At 36.9% G+C, this 16,524-nt stretch overlaps 1 protein-coding gene across 4 annotated transcripts in view; it reads left to right on the top strand.

The window, feature by feature from the left end:
• The window catches only part of STAG1 (stromal antigen 1), a 520,715-nt gene that overhangs the window by 296,025 nt on the left and 208,166 nt on the right, over positions 1 to 16,524 (top strand). For all 4 annotated transcript variants that reach the window (XM_049870475.1, XM_049870474.1, XM_049870476.1 and 1 more), the window contains one exon: positions 8,600 to 8,804. In XM_049870475.1, coding sequence (XP_049726432.1) covers positions 8,600 to 8,804 — 205 coding nt within the window. The remainder of the gene's footprint in view (positions 1 to 8,599; positions 8,805 to 16,524) is intronic.

The raw sequence follows: 16,524 nt of genomic DNA on the forward strand, positions 1-16,524 counted from the left end.
TGTGTGCAGAGTAGAACTGTTCCATAATGTTTTCAAGGCTGTGATCCTTCATAAAGCACATCACCAGGCCTGTCTTCCAAGGTGCCTCTGGGTGGGTTGGAACCACAACTCACCAGCTATAACTATTTGCATATCCTAATCTTGCCTCAATCTTAAACTTGTTCATGGTGGGACTTTCTCACCATTCCTGTCCCTCCTCCTCGTTGTTGTTGTGGTTGTCAGGTGCGGTCGAGTTGGTTCGGACTCATAGAGACCCTGTGCACAACAGAACGAAACACTGCCCGGTCCTGTGCCATCCTTACAGTTGTTCTTTTGCTTGAGCTCATCGTCGCAGCCACCGCGTCAGTCCACCTCGTTGACAGTCTTTTTCTTTTCCGCTAACCCCGTGCTTTGCCAAGCATGGTATCCTTCTCCAGGGACTGATCCCTCCTGGCAACATGTCCAAAGTATGTAAGACGCAGCCTCACCATCCTTGCTTCTAAGGAGCATTCTGGTTATACTTCTTCCAAGACAGATTTGTTCATTCTTCTGGTAGTCCATGGAATATTCAATATTCTTCGCCAACACCACAATTCAAAGGCATCAACTCTTCTTTGGTCTTCCTTATTGTCCAGCTTTCACGTGTATATGATGCAATCGAAAATACCATGGCTTGGGTTAGGTGCAGCTTTTTCTTCAAGGTGACATCTTTGCTCTTCAACATTTTAAGGAGGTCCTTTGCAGCTGGTTTACCCAATGCAATGTATCTTTTGATTTCTTGCCTGCTGCTTCCATGGCTGTTGACTGTGGATCTAAGTAAAATGAAATCCTTGACAACTTCAATCTTTTCTCTGTTTATCATGATGTTGCCCACTGGTCCAGTTGTGAGGAATTTTGTTTCCTTTATATTGAGGTGCAATCCATACTGAAGGCTGTGGTCTTTGATCTTCATTAGTAAGTGCTTCAAGTCCTTTTCACTTTCAGCAAGCAAGGTTGTGTCATCTGCATAATGCAGGTTGTTAATGAGTCTTCCTCAAATACTGATGCCTCGTTCTTCACATAGTCCAGCTTCTCGTATTATTTGCTCAGCATACAGGTTGAATAGGTATGGTGAAAGGATACAATCCTGATGCACACCTTTCCTGACTTTAAACCGATTAGTAACCCCTTGTTCTGGCCGAACATCTGCCTCTTGATCTATGGATAGGTTCCTCATAAGCACAATTAAGTGTTCTGGAATTCCCGTACTTCCCAGTGTTATCCATAATTTGTAATGATCCACACAGTCGAATGCCTTTGCATAGTCAGTAAAACACAGGTAAACATCCTTCTGGTATTCTCTGCTTTCAGCCAGGATCCATCTGACAGCAGCAGTGATATCCCTGGTTCTACGTCCTCTTCTGAAACCGGCCTGAATTTCTGGCAGTTCCCTGTTGATATACTGCTGCAGCCGTGTTTGAACGATCTTCAGCAAAATTTTGCCTGCGTGTGATATTAATGATATTGTTCTATAATTTCCACATTCAGTTGGATCACCTTTCTTGGGAATAGGCATAAATATGGATCTGTTATAGTCAGTTGGCCAGGCAGCTGTCTTCCATATTTCTTGGCATAGGTGAGTGAGCACATCCAGCGCTGCATCCATTTGTTGAAACATCTCAATTGATATTCCACCAATTCCTGGAACCTTGTTTTTCGCCAATGCTTTCAGAGCACCTTGGACTTCTTGCTTCAGTACCATCGGTTCCTGATCATATGCTACTTCTTGAAATGGCTGAACATCGACTAATTCTTTTTGGTATAATGACTCTGCGTAATCCCTCCATCTTCTTTTGATGCTTCCTGTGTTGTTTAATTTTTCCCCCATAGAATCCTTCACTATTGCAGCTCAAGGCCTGAAATTTTTCCTCAGTTCTTTCAGCATGAGCAATGTTGAGCGTGTTCTTCCCTTCTGGTTTTCCATCTCCATCTCTTTGCACATGTCATTATAATATTTTACTTTGTTTTCTCCAGCTGCTCTTTGAAATCTTCTGTTCATTTCTTTTACTTCATCAATTTTTCCTTTTGCTTTAGCTGCTTGACGTTTGAGAGCAAGTTTCAGAGTTTCCTCTGACATCCATCCTGGTCTTTTCCTTCTTTTCTGTCTTTTCAGTGACCTCTTGCTTTCTTCATGTATGATGTCCTTCCACAATTTGTCTGGTCTTTGGTCACTAGTGTTCAATGTGTCAAATCTATTCTTCAGATGGTCTCTAAATTCAAGTGGGATATACTCAAGGTCATATTTTGGCTCTCGTGGACTTCCTCTGATTTTCTTCAGTTTCAGATTGAACTTGCATGTGAGCAGTTGATGGTCTGTTCCACAGTAGGCTGCTGGCCTTTTTCTGACTGATGATATTGAACTTCCACCGTCTCTTTCCACAAATGTAGTCAGTTTGATTTCTGTGTGTTCCATCTGGCAAGGTCCATGTGTATAGTTGCTGTTTATGTTGGTGAAAGAAGGTATTTGCAATGAAGAAGTTGTTGGTCTTACAAAATTCTGTCGTTCAATCTCCAGCATTGTTTCTGTCACCAAGGCCATGTTTTCCAACTACTGATCCTTCTTTGTTTCCAACTTTCGCATTCCAATCACCAGCAATTATCAATGCATCTTGATTGCGTGTTCGATCAATTTCAGACTGCAGAAGCTGATAAAAATCTTCTATTTCTTCATCTTTGGCCCTAGTGGTTTGTGTGTAAATTTGAATAATAGTCGTATTAACTGGTCTTCCTTGTAGGCATATGGATATTATCCTAGCACTGACAGCGTCGTACTTCAGGATAGATCTTGAAATGTTCTTTTCGATGACGAATGCAACACCATTCGTCTTCAAGCTGTCATTCCCAGCATAGTAGACTGTATGACTGTTTGATTCAGAATGGCCAATACCAGTCCATTTCTACTCACTAATGCCTAGGATATCATTTCTGATGATTTCCAATTTTCTAGATTAATACTTTGTACATTCGAGGTTTTGAGTAATGGGTATTAGCAGTTGTTTCTTCTCATTTTGAGTCGTGCCACATCAGCGAATGAAGGTCCCGAAAGCTTTACTCCATCCACGTCATTAAGGTCGACTCTACTTTGAGGAGGCAGCTCTTCCCCAGTCATCTTTTGAGTGCCTTCCAACCTGGGGGCTCATCTTCCAGCACTATATCAGACAATGTTCCGCTGCTATTCATAAGGTTTTCACAGGCTAATGCTTTTCAGAAGTAGACTGCGGGTTCCTTCTTCCTAGTCTTTCTTAGTCTGGAAGTTCAGCTGAAACCTGTCCTCCATGGGTGACCCTGCTGGTTCTGAATACCAGTGGTATAGCTTTCAGCATCACAGCAACACGCAAGCCCCCATAGTACGACAAACTGACAAACACTTGTGGTCCCTCCTCCTTATTGCAGCCAAACTCTTGCCTTATATGTGCGGTTGGCCTTGGGCAGAAGTTTCCTGTCCCTTTCCCATTGCTAGCAGACCCCTTTATTGGTATGGGATTCAGGGCCCCAGAACAGTGTGCCGTCTCCTCTTCCCCGTGTAGAGGATTTTTTTCTTCTACCCTTCCCCAGTGCAGTCAGTCTTTGCCTGTGTCCTGGTGGTGAGTTGGTTTGCTTTCCCTCCCCCATCAGATTAAGGCTTCTGATTTGTGGGAGAGAAAGGTCCAGAGAAGCTAGCTAGGCTTCTTTCTTTTTTCCCATGAGCTGAGGATCCCTCCCTAAAGGCCTGCAGGAAGAGGAATGCTCCCTGTGCTCCTGCCCTGCCCTGAGGCTTTGTTGTGAGCACCAGGTTGAGACCTGCGGAGAAGAGGTTTTGAGTGACTGTAAACTCCCCTTGTTTTCCAGACTGACAACTTGGCATGCTTGGCCTTTGACAGTTGATTAAAATCTTAGTTGATTTCTTCTTACCCACTTTTATGGTGGCCACAGGTGATAAGATTTGTTTGTGTTGTGTTTTTTGCCTCAAAAGGGCAGCAGTTTGAATCACAAGCAACTGCTTGGAAATGCTATGGAGCAGTTCTGCTCTGTCTTGTAGGCTCACTATGGGTCCAAATCCACTTTAAGACACACAACAACATGCCTATTTGCAATTTGGGTTACTTCAATTCAAGTTGGGCCTAAGAAAAGTTAAGAGTTTTTGTTGATGTGGCCTATCGTCACTGTATGTACCCTTCAGCATCCTTATTGGAAGCTGAACCTTGTTTCTTTTTTAGCTTTTTGTTTTTTCGTTTTTTTTCCCCTTCATACAAAGATTGATTTTGCGTGGTTGAACTTTTTGGTCTGTTATGGCTTCTGACTTTATTTTTCAAATTTAGAAAACAACTTCCCCATTCTGAGAGTATTCTCCCATGTTTTCTGCTATTAGTTTTATGGTTGAAATTTTTTGTTTCTGTGTTTTGATCATTAGGAATTTATGTTTGTGTAAGGTGCACTGTATACCTAATTTTTTTTTTCTAATGGGCACCCAGTTGTCCCAGAATCATTTACTGAATAATTCATCTTTCCCCACTGACTCATAATTCTTTCGTAACAGTAGGGATACACTTGTCTGTGAGTAACAGGAAACCTGTGCAACAGTACCTTAAAATCACAGGAGTTTATTTGTCTCATGCAAAATAAGTCTGAGAGTGAAACAGCTAGAACAGAAATGAGAATATTGACATAGTGTAAAAATTTAACCAATGACACTGATGATTATGTCTAGAAAATGTGGAATGGGAGTGGGTTTTACTGTGTATATTTTTACCAAAGGTAAAATTAAAAATAAATAAATCTGAGAATAGTAAGTACATGGTTGGTACTGCAGCTGAACTGGGCAATCAAAGACTACAAGTTTTTCTATCCTTCTACCATTTTTTGTGTGTGTGTGTGTGTGCTTTACATGAAGAGTTTCAGAGAAAATTAGTTTCTTATTAAACGATTAATACACATATTGTTTTGTGACATTGGTTGCCAACCCCACAGCATGTCATCACTCCCCTTCTCAGCACTGGATTCCCTATTACCAGCTTTCCTGTCCACTCCTACCTTTTTGTCCTTGCCCCTGGGCTGGTGTCTTGTTTTGATTTATGGGTCTGACTAATCTTTGGCTGAGGGGTGGACCGCAGGAGTGACTTCAGTACTGTCTAGTTTCTTTTTGTTTTATCGGTCTGTCTAATCTTGGGCTGAAGGGTGAACCTCAGGAATGACTTTAGTACTGAGTTAAAAGGGTGTCCAGGGGCCATACTCTCATTGTTTCTTCAGTCTCTGTCAAACCAGTAGGTCTGGTCTTTTTTTTTCTTTAACCATTCTTCATCCTCGTACTTACCGTGGTCATAAGATGAATTCTGAACATTGAGGACCACATTTTAGTTCCGGGGACTTGAAAGGAGGACAAAAGACTGAAGAGGCCATCCTAGCCTACTCTGTCCACTTTAAAAGGCTTTTCCAGAAGCCCCATCTAGCAAATTACATTTTTTTTTTTCTCATATACTTTTTGCACATTACTTTCCAGGCTACTAATGTATCTCCTATATGTTTATTCTTTCCTTTAATTCATCAACTAAATTGTTTAATTAATAAATAAAATATTTTAGCTCCTGGAGTTTTTGAGGTTGTTTTTGTGCTGTATTTGAATCTTCTGCAGTGCACTGATTTTTATGTTCAGGATTATATATCCAGAATTGTTCTACCATCCTTCCTGTCACTTGCTGTTGGGCCTCTTTAGATGGATTATATTCTTTGTTGTTGCCCTGTGGCTCAGGTGTGGTTACTGTAGAGCACTAAATGGTTGGATATATCAGTTGGCATAAAGCAAGAGGAGCTCTACCCTAGTGGACTTCTGTGATGTAGGATGAGTAGAAGGGCTGCTGAGATGCCTTTGTTCTTCAGTCTGTCTACTCTCCAGTCTGTCCCCACATTCCCATTCTGAGGACTGGGAAGATTCATCCAGCCCCTTTCATTTTTCTTGATCGTTTGAGGGCACCACAAACCCTGTAACACTTGCATAGCACCATCATTAACTTTTTTTTGAGAATTTGACTATGAATGCTAAGCTCTTCCCAATCTCTGACTTCTGTTCCTCGCTCTTGTTATCTCCTGCTGTTCTTTAGGTGCTTGTCTAGCCTAAGGGGGGGAAGGGGTGGTGAACTAGTTCTCCTTCTTGGGATACCAGCAGAGCTCAAGGCCTCACTTAAACCCATTTTTTCTGGCAGCAATTTACCTAGAACAGGCAAAAGCCACAAATTGAGAATATTTAGGTAACCATGTTCACAAAATTCCTCAGTATCTGCCTTGTGAATTTCCATTTCTTTACCAAAATGTTCTAGGCGGGAGTGGGAAAACTCTAAGCAATTGGGTTCAACTGTCAGTTCCTGTTTTAAAAAGGATGAAGTATTCTGGTGATACCAAGAGCCTGTATTAGAATTTTTCATATGAAGTTAATAAATTCACTCTATGAAATAAAGTGGAAGCCCTGGTGGCGTAGTGGTTAAGTGCTACAGCTGCTAACCAAAGGATCAGTAGTTTAAATCTACCAGGTGCTCCTTGGAAACTCTACGGGGCAGTTCTACTCTGTCCTATAGCGTTGCTATGAGCCAGAATCAACTCAATGGCAATGGGTTTGGGTTTTTATGAAATAAAGTTAAGAGAAACTTCATAGTAAAATTGGAAGAAAATGGGATTGAAATTTCAGATGTGAAAGGTTATAGATCTCAGTGAAATGCTAATACTTTTGAAATTCTCAATTCTTAAAAATTCAATTTAAAATATTTGAAAGGGGCGGTATTTATTAATATCACATGCAAGTAAAATTTTGCTGAAGATAATTCAAAAACAGTTGCAGCAGTACACTGACAGGGAACTGCCAGAAATTCAACCTGGATTCTGAAGAGGATGTGGAATGAGAGGTATCTTTGCTAATGTCAGATGACTCTTGGCTGAAAGAGAATACCAGAAAGATGTTTAGCTTGTGTTGTATTGACTGTGCAAAGGCATTTGACGGTGTGAATCATAAAGAATTATGAATAACATTGCAAAGAACACTTAATTGTGCTCATGCTGAACCTGTACATAGAGGCAGGCAGTTTTTCGACTAGAACAAGGGGATGCTGCATGGTTTAAAATCAGGAAAGGCATGCATCAGGGTTGTATCTTTCAGCATACTTATTCATCCTGTATGATGAGCAAGTAATCTGAGAAGCTGGAGTACATGAAAAACACTGGCATCAGGATTGACGGAAGACTCATTAACAACCTGCGTTACACAGATGACACAGCCGTACTTGCGAAAGTAAAGAGGACTTGAAGCACTTACTGATGAAGATCCAAGACTACAGCCTTCAGTATGCATTACACCTCAACATGAAGAAAATAAATATCTTCGCAGCTGGACCAATAAGCAACATCATCATAAACAGAGAAAATGTTGAAGTTGTCAAGGATTTCCTTTTACTTGGATCTGCAATCAACCCCTATGGAAGCAATAGTCATGAAATCAACTGACGTATTATCGCATTAGGCAAATCTGCTGCAGAAGACCTCTTTGAAGTGTTAAAAAGCAAAGATGTCACTTTGAGGGTTACATTGTGCCTGACCCAAGTGATGGTATTTTCATTCACCTCATATGCATGCGAAAGACCAAAAAAGAATCAATCCTTTAAATTATGCTGTTGGCGAAGAATATTGAATATACCATGGAATTCCAGAATAGTGAACAAATCTGTCTTGGAAGAAGCACAGCAAGGATGGCGAGACTTTGTCTCATGTACTTTGGACGTGTTTATCAGTAGGGAACAGTCCCTGGAGAAAAATATCATGTTTGATAAAGTAGAGGGTCAGTGAAAAACGGGAAGACCCTCAGTGAGGTGGATTGACACAGTGGCTGCAACAATGGGCTCAAACATAGCAATGATTTTGAAAATGGCACAGGACTGGGCAGTGTTCTGTTCTGTTGAACATAAGGTTACTATTATTCAGAACCAACTCTATGACACCTAACAACAATATGTGGCACATATGACTGGTTTGATGTAAATTCAATGGCAAGTATCCTTTTTAGTCAAAACTTCATTAGTTTTTTTTTTTTTTAGTTTCTGCTATAATTATCTCTACTGAGAGCCAAATACAAGAAAACTAGAACTTTTGTTTTGAGTTAAAGGCTTAGTAGAACCATGAAGTAAATACTGGTTCTAAATAATAATTTGAGCACTTTAAGAATTAAGTAGTTGTGGTAGATCAAAACAAACAAAAAGATAAAGCAACCAAAGGGTCTATGAAAATTCCTTTATATTTCTGCTCATATCTACTTTGAACCAAAAAAAAGGGGTAACTATAAATGTCAACCTGTTGCTATCAAGTCCGTTTCTACTCACGGCAACCCCGTGTGTTACAGAGTGCTACATAGGGTTTTGTTGGCTGTAATAATTATGGAAACAGATTGCCAGGCCTTTCTTTCACAGCACCACTAGGTGGATTGAGACCACCAACTTTTTAGGTTTATCATTGAGTGCAAACCATTTGCACTTCCCAGGTACCTCCTTTAAATGTGGGAGAGAAGAAATAACTTTGCTCAAACTGATACCATATGTCATACTTAGTGTGTTCATTTTTTTCCTTTTAGGACAGTGGTGATTATCCCCTCACCATGCCTGGACCCCAGTGGAAAAAGTTTCGTTCAAACTTTTGTGAATTCATTGGAGTCCTGATTCGACAGTGTCAATATAGCATAATTTATGATGAGTATATGATGGACACAGTAATTTCTCTTTTGACTGGTTTGTCAGACTCCCAGGTCAGAGCTTTTAGGCATACAAGTACCCTTGCTGGTAAGTCATCAACATTTTATTTCTTTTTCATTTATTTTAAATATGCTTTATTGTAATTAAAATTTTCTTAAATATTAATTTAATCATTTGCTTTTGAAAAGTAACATTTTCCCCAAAATTCATCTGAATGGTTTGTGCTATCTGTTTGGGTGAACTGTATGCCTATTTTGATAATTGGTATTTGATAGCCTTGAGAATGAAAATTGAAGCCTTCTGGGCCAATTTCAGTAAATGTTTAGTTTATTATTTTCTTACATCCTCATTTTATAACCAAAGGAATTTTAGGAGACTGTTAGGCCATATCCTTTTGTAAACCCAAATTCACAGTGTTTTATCTCCACTTAAATACATTGCTTCACAGCTCAGTGTTATGCATATATGTGTAAATATTTATATATTTGAGAAAAACAACTCCATCAAATTATTTGGTAGCAGTGACATTCTTTTTATTCCTTGTTCTGACACAAACATGTTTCTAAGCATGTTTCCAAATCAGTTCATTCAGATAAGCTATAGATATCTGAAGATCTGACAAATTGCAGTTTTCACTTTTACTTTCATCATTTTAGAATTGCCTAGGCTACTTCTCAGTCAAGTATAATTTTTCTTCATTTTTCCATAACAAGGTAATTTTATTAATTTAACGTTTGTTCCATTTTTCCTCCACTGCTTTAACTGTGCTTAACTAAAATGACTAGTCTTTTTATTCATGATGTATTTGTGCGGGCATGCATAAAAATATATACATATATTTAAATGTTCCCAAATTATATCCTTCTTAATAGCAATAAAAAACCAAACCCCTTGCCATCAAGTCCATTCCAACTCATAGTGACCCTATAGAACAGAGTAGGACTGTCCTATAGGGCTTCCAAGGAGCAGCTGGTGGATTAGAACTGCCAGACTTTTTTGGTTAGCAGCCAAACTCTAAACCACTAAGCCACCAGGGTTTCCTTGATAGCAATAACTCTGTCTTTATTCATCTTAGTCATTACCATGTCAAAAAACAGATTCAGTTTCATTAACTAAATTTCAATTTTCATTTAAATTTCAATCTTATTTATCTAATTTATTTAAAGTGTTGGTTCTCAAACTTCAGTATGCATCAGAATTACCTATAGAACTTGTTGAAACAGAATGCTGGGTCCAGGCCCGGAGTTTAACAAGTTTTTAGAGAATACTAGTGGGTTTTTAGTGGGATGCTGCTGGTTTGACTACAAATTGCAAATTGTTAACATTTTGTCATTTTCTGGCTTAGACTTACTGCCTAAAGCCAATATGATAATATTATCTGGAGACATCCATATTTTTTTTCCACATCCTCTTTTTTTTTTTTTTTTTCCTTTTAGGCAGCATAGTTAATCCATATTGGTGTGCGTTACTCTCTTATTTGTATTTATGTACAAAACAAAAATGAAGCAGAGCTTATTGTCTTTTGAGAGTATTCTTTTGCTTGTTATTAGGAAGAAAGGGAAGGGGGGGATGTCTTTTACCTAATTTTATTTTATTTTTTAAATGTTAAAAATGTGGTTTATTATGGAAAAAAATTTTGTACAGAACAAAAATCAAACTAGTTTTTCTGTTTTGAGAGTATCCTATTCCATTTATTAGTAGAGGGAAACGCTGGTGGCGTAGTGGTTAAGTATGCTACGACTGCTAACCAAAAGGTCGGCAGTTCAGATCCACCATGTGCTCCTTGGAAACTCAATGGGGCAGTTTTAACCTGTCCTATAGGATAACTATGAGTTGGAATCGACTCGATGGATTGGGTTTTTTTTTTTTTTTTTTAATTAGTAGAAATGAAAGTTGATTTTGTACGCAATTGTACCTTTTCTTTCAAGGAACTGTAAAAATGCTATTTATTATCCAAAAAAAAGTCTTTGTTTTATACATTCCTTTCTTTTTAATTTCATGACTTTTAGTATCCTATAATTTGGTATTTGTTCCTTTTGTATTTTCTATTCCCTTTTTGTGGCACTTTCTTCTTTCTATGAACAGTAATGCCCATTTAGCTGGTTGTCAGATGCATAGTAATTTGGTTGTTTGAAATAAACAAAAGATATTAGACATAAGATAGAAATTGCTTTTGAATAGCCAAAGTTTCTATCATAAAAACTAATGAACTTGCTGTCATGGTTTGAATTTTGTCCCCCAGAAAGTGTGTGTATTAATTTGGCTAGGCCATGATTCCTGGTATTGGGTGATTTTCCTATATGTTGTAAATCCTACCTATATGAAGTTATTAAGGGAGGATGGGTGGCAGTTGTGTTAGTAAGGCAGGACTCAGTCTGCAAGCTTGGATTGTGTCTTGAAGCAATCTCTTGAGCTATAAAAGAGAGAGAGAGAAGCAAGCAGAGAGACAGGGGGACCTCATACCACTGCCAGGAGCAGACCGTGTCCTTTGGACCCAGGGTCCCTGCAAGAAGCAGCTCCTAGTCCTGGGGAAGACTGATAAGAACGCCGACAGAGAGGAAGCCTTCCCCTGGAGCTGACACCCTGAATTTGGACTTTCAGCCTGCTTTGCTGTAAAGAAATAAATTTCTCTTTGTTGAAGCCATCCCCTTGTGGTACTTCTGTTATAACAGCACTAGATGACTAAGACACTTGCCTTAATACAAAAAGTTATTATATGGTTTTCCAAGGCCAAAAGAGAAGGAGAAGTGACACATTATGGGGGGCAAACCTAAGATGCCATCCAGCTGATAGAATTGTGAAATAATAACCCATAACAAAATAGAAGACAGAATATTTGTTTTCAGATCTGAAGGTAGGGAGCAATCTGGGACTTTTTTTGCTAGAAGCAAACCACCTCTCTTTAATCTAGAAACCGGTGCATTCTATATAAAAGATTAAATATACGTCTTATACTCTAAGAACATAGGAAGAGTAATATTTTATAGAAATAACAGAATATTTTGACTCTTAAGCTCTTTTTTCAGTTTTCTGAAAAATGAGCTTTAATTCATTTGTGTTTGTTCTCCACTGCCGTCTAAATGAGGTATTACTGTATTTTATTGCCTTTCTGATGGTCCATTTTTAACTACTTTTTATGATTGTATCACTTTCTCTAACTATATTTTCTTTGTTATTGTATCTGCTAATTTTGCATATGCTTGAATATGTTTTCATTAAGGCTTTTCTCTTGTTCTTTCTGAGTAGTTCCTCTTTTTCACCAGTGCCTTTTTGTGTCTCTCTTCCTGTGATTTACCTATGTTCATGATAGTTTTTAAAACTACTTGATAAATACCATTTTGTTTTTATCTAATTTCTTTTTATATCATCATCTACCCTATTTGAATTTGAAGTTGTTTTTCAAAATCAGATATTAATAAAAAATAGGTAATCCACATAGAATTTATTTATACTGATTTTTCAAAAGATAAAACCTATCTTTCAGTCATTTTCTAAAGTTACTTCAAAAAATCATTGTAGCTCCCATCTGTATATGTGAGACATATCAGTCACTTAGCCTTCAACAAAGCACAGAGGGCTTGCTGAGAACTTAATTCCAGGGTGAATAATAATTATCCATCTTTTTAGGGATTTTTTGTTCTCACCTTTGTCCTCTTTTTTGTTACTTTATGGTATGTGTGCCAAGGATAGATTAAAAAGATTAAAAAAAAAAAAGATAGTCATTTTTATTTACTTTGCAGAACGAGTTTTGGGGACTAGATGAAATGGGCAGGAACATTTAATCCCCAGCGTCAAAGACTAAGTGCATGGACAGTTACAAGGCAGTTATGGCCAGATACGGTTATTGGCTTGGAATAAAATGCTCCTTGACGTTGCTTCTGTGTTAGCTGAGAAGAGAGACAGTGAGGTTAGTTGTTTTGTAGGGTATAGATGTGATGAGTTCCAGAACTTTGTAAGTCATCAGTTGTCTTATCAGTAGTACTTTTAATGTTTTCCAAATAGCCCACATTCTTGTTATGAATTAAATAATGTGTCCCTGTTGTCAGTGTTGTGCATTGCATTTAATTGTATACTTTTACCACATATTTATTTTAAAAAATATTCATCATTCTATAGTTTTTCAGGTCTGTTTATTCCACAGTTTGGACAATAAGTATTCCCATGTTTTTCACTGTAGATATCAACTATACTTTCCTTTTTTTTTGGAATGCTTTTCACCGTTAAGTCGAAACCAACTGTTAGTGATTACGTTTCCATTATAGTTTTCTTATTTTTTTCTGTCACTTAATGGGAATTTTAAAACATACTGTCCTGTTTATTTGACCTATTTTAGTAAGAAGGCTTCACATTGCAGTACATTTTTCATTTCGTTAACTAATAATCTTCAGATTTTAGTGCCCTTTCTTCTAAATACGTAACTGGGTTGGGCATACTAAGACACAATTGGTAGACTTTACTTTCATAGGAAACGTATGGTAATTTGTTTATTCTTTGTTTCTTTCAGTGGTTTATAATGTGAGATCTGAGACTGGGCACGTTGTATTTTTTTCAGAGTTGATGATATTTTCATATTTTATGTGAAAGTATTCTTTTTCTTTTCAAGGTCAAAAGAGATAGTATTTCCTTTATTTTACCACTTCGTTCTTTTGTATTATTGATATAATTTTATTCTTAAAGAATTTTTCCCCCCACAATTGTAGTTTTCTTACGTATTTTTAGGCATTTACTTTTAAGGTGTATTCCAATACTTTATATGTTGTTGGCTTCACACTTTGGTTAGATGGCAATTTGCAGAATGAGTAATCTTGGTTTCTTTTTTTCTTTTTGCTATTTTCTCACTTATATAATTTTCTGTAATGTTACAAATAGTTTATTTAATGCTGCCAACCTCTCATTTTTATGGTGAAGGTGCTAATTTGAACAAAGCAGAATCAAGAATACAAAATTTGTATTAATGGCGTTGTGATTGATTCAGTTTTTGGAAAAATTAGAAACTTTGGTTAAGATCATCATATGACAGTCCAGTGGTCTCAAAAGACTGGGAGGCCAGTTTCAAAAACCTAAATGCACAGAGAAACACCAAAAATTAGTGTAGCAGAATATATTTATTAGAAGTAGATACGATTTTAATTAGGCAGATTCAACCTGTATTGGAATGGCACACTGAAGAGGGGACAGTGAAAATAGGTTATTTAGCTCATTTTTAATTTCTCAGGAGATAACATCAAAGCACAGGGCAGGGTTTCAGGGTCCACTGGTTACAGAAACAGAATTGCCAACGGCATACCATACATGTTAAAGACACAGCCTCTAGTCAGACCCTTGAGTTCCTTCTTCTCAAAGCTGGCTGCACACAGATAATTTTCCTAAAGAGCCCAATGCATAAGGCCAAATGGTCTCTGCTAAACTGCTTACTAAGCTGTTATTCAACCTGAAGGTGACTTCAGGGAACCGGTTCCTTCAAGATTCAGAAGGAGACCTAAGGGTGGATGGCCTGGGTGAATCACCCGAATTCCACGAACTCTAAAATGGGAATTCTAAGAGAATCAAAATGATTTTGTCACCAGTCTTCGGCAATGTTTAATAATAGGTCACTCTCAGACTCTTGAGGGAGTAAACATTTCTTTATGCCCTGTTGTTAATATTTTTATGTTGACAAATGGTTATTTTATATTGTCATCGTTGATTTATATTCAGTGTTGATTAACATTTATTATCAAGCCAGTGTCCCTGGACTTTTCCTCTGAGGAAGGATATGGCATATGAATTTATTAATCATAGATTGAAGATCATTTTGCCTCAGAAAATTGATACCTCTTTTCTTTGGCTTATAGTTGCTGATACCATATAATATAGTGTTTATAGAATTGGTTCTGGAGCCAGACTATCTGGGCTCAGATTCCTCTCTGACTTTTACTATTTGGGCAACCTTGGACAAGCTCCTTAACTTAATTGGCCTCACTTTTCTTTTATATGCAAAGTGGGGAATATGATGATAACTATATTCCTTTTTTTTTTTTTATATTCCTAGTTTTACTCTGGATTTATTCAGTGCCTACTCTTTTAGGTAATAATAATAGACATGATAAATGGACAAATTAGAAATAAATAAGTAAACAAGTTAATTTTTTCAAAAACTGCTATTAAGGAACTAATATCATGCTTTTTCATTTTACTTGTCTTTTGGCTCTCAGGACCCAAGTTCTAATTATTGAATTCAGTAAGTATTTTATAATTCTTAGCCAGACAGCTTATTTCTGGCTTCTTTAAGGTCCTGAAATTTTTAGAACAGTCTGGCATGATCAAGGAAAAGGCCACATGGTATAAATAATCTCTCTTCTTTTTGACCTTATATTTTTCTTATATTCATTTTTTCTTTATTTTTCTAGAAAAAATCCCAACCCATTGCCATCAAGTCAATTCTGACTTATAGCGACCCTACAGGACAGAGTAGAACTGCCCCATAACAGATTCCAAGGAGTGCCTGGTGGACTTGAACTGCCGACCTTTTGGTTAGCAGACATAGCTCTTAATTACTATGCAATGATTAAGTTCTAGAGTCTTATCATTGCTTTGTACTTTTACCATTGCATTATTTTTCTTTATCACCCTGGTCTTTCTTACTCCTTCTCCAGATTTATCACCTTTATTCAATGTTCAATGTTTTAGGTTTTATATATAGTAGACTTTTGGTGTTTGCATGGGATCGATTTGTAATACTTGGCCAAATCCCCAGATATCACACTATAGTATATAATGTGTACCCATAAAATACAGTAAAGTTTAACTTCAAAAATGTAATTATATTTTTTGAATCTGTAGATACACGTTTAGAGTAATTTTTAAAGTTTTTTAAGTAAGAAATACAATTTTTTTTAGATCTTTTACTTTCTATCATCAGGTATAGAAATTAGCTTTCTGTGGGGGGCCAGTTTTTATAAAGCAACCATGATATTTTAAACCAGTTTACAAGAATTACATAACTCCTTTTCATTAACTTGGAGAACCTTGACAAGTTTCTTAACTTCCGTGCCTCTCATTTCTTACTGATAGAATGTTGACATGAATAGCCTTACTTCTAAGAGTTTGTTAGGTTTAAATAAAATAATTAATGTTAAATGTTTAATATATACAAATCACTCAAATTGTCTGATGTTATAACTATACTACAGAGAACAACAAAGCTAATATGGCATATTCTAAACATGACAGAGAATTTGAGAAAATTCTTTGAAGTTTAGTTTTTTTTGTATTAAGATTGTTTTCATATTGTACATTTTAGATTTTTTGTGCTTATGAAATTACTACTTATAGAGAATTCAGAAAAATAAAAATAAGCAATAATCACACCACCTTATAGCAGTGCCTTAAAATTTTGTTTTTTCCTTTTAAGCCTTTTTTAAATGCATATTTATGAGGTTTTTTATTTTATTTTTAAACAAAAAATTTGATGTTACAGTCAATCTTGTTATATGCATTTTCTGTGCTTTTAACTTTTTATACGACTTAATATGGCTTCCTCTTTTTCTAAAATGTAGATTAATGTCTTAATTTTTTTAACTTTTCTACCCTGGTTTGGACCCTTTGTCTTTCCTTGAAACCCTATCTCCCTTCTTCCCTTCCACTCCTTTTGGGAGCATGTTTTCCATTAGTTTCCTAAGAAGAGGGTATTAAAAAAAAAAAAAAGAAGAGGGTATTAGGGAAGTATATATTTGAGACTTTGCATGCCTGAAAGCTGCATTGTACCCTAATATTTAATAGTCTGACCCAGTATAAAATTCATCATCGAAAATAATTTTCTTCAGAA

The sequence above is a fragment of the Elephas maximus genome, chromosome 26, assembly GCF_024166365.1.
Source record: "Elephas maximus indicus isolate mEleMax1 chromosome 26, mEleMax1 primary haplotype, whole genome shotgun sequence".
Lineage (NCBI taxonomy): Eukaryota > Metazoa > Chordata > Mammalia > Proboscidea > Elephantidae > Elephas > Elephas maximus.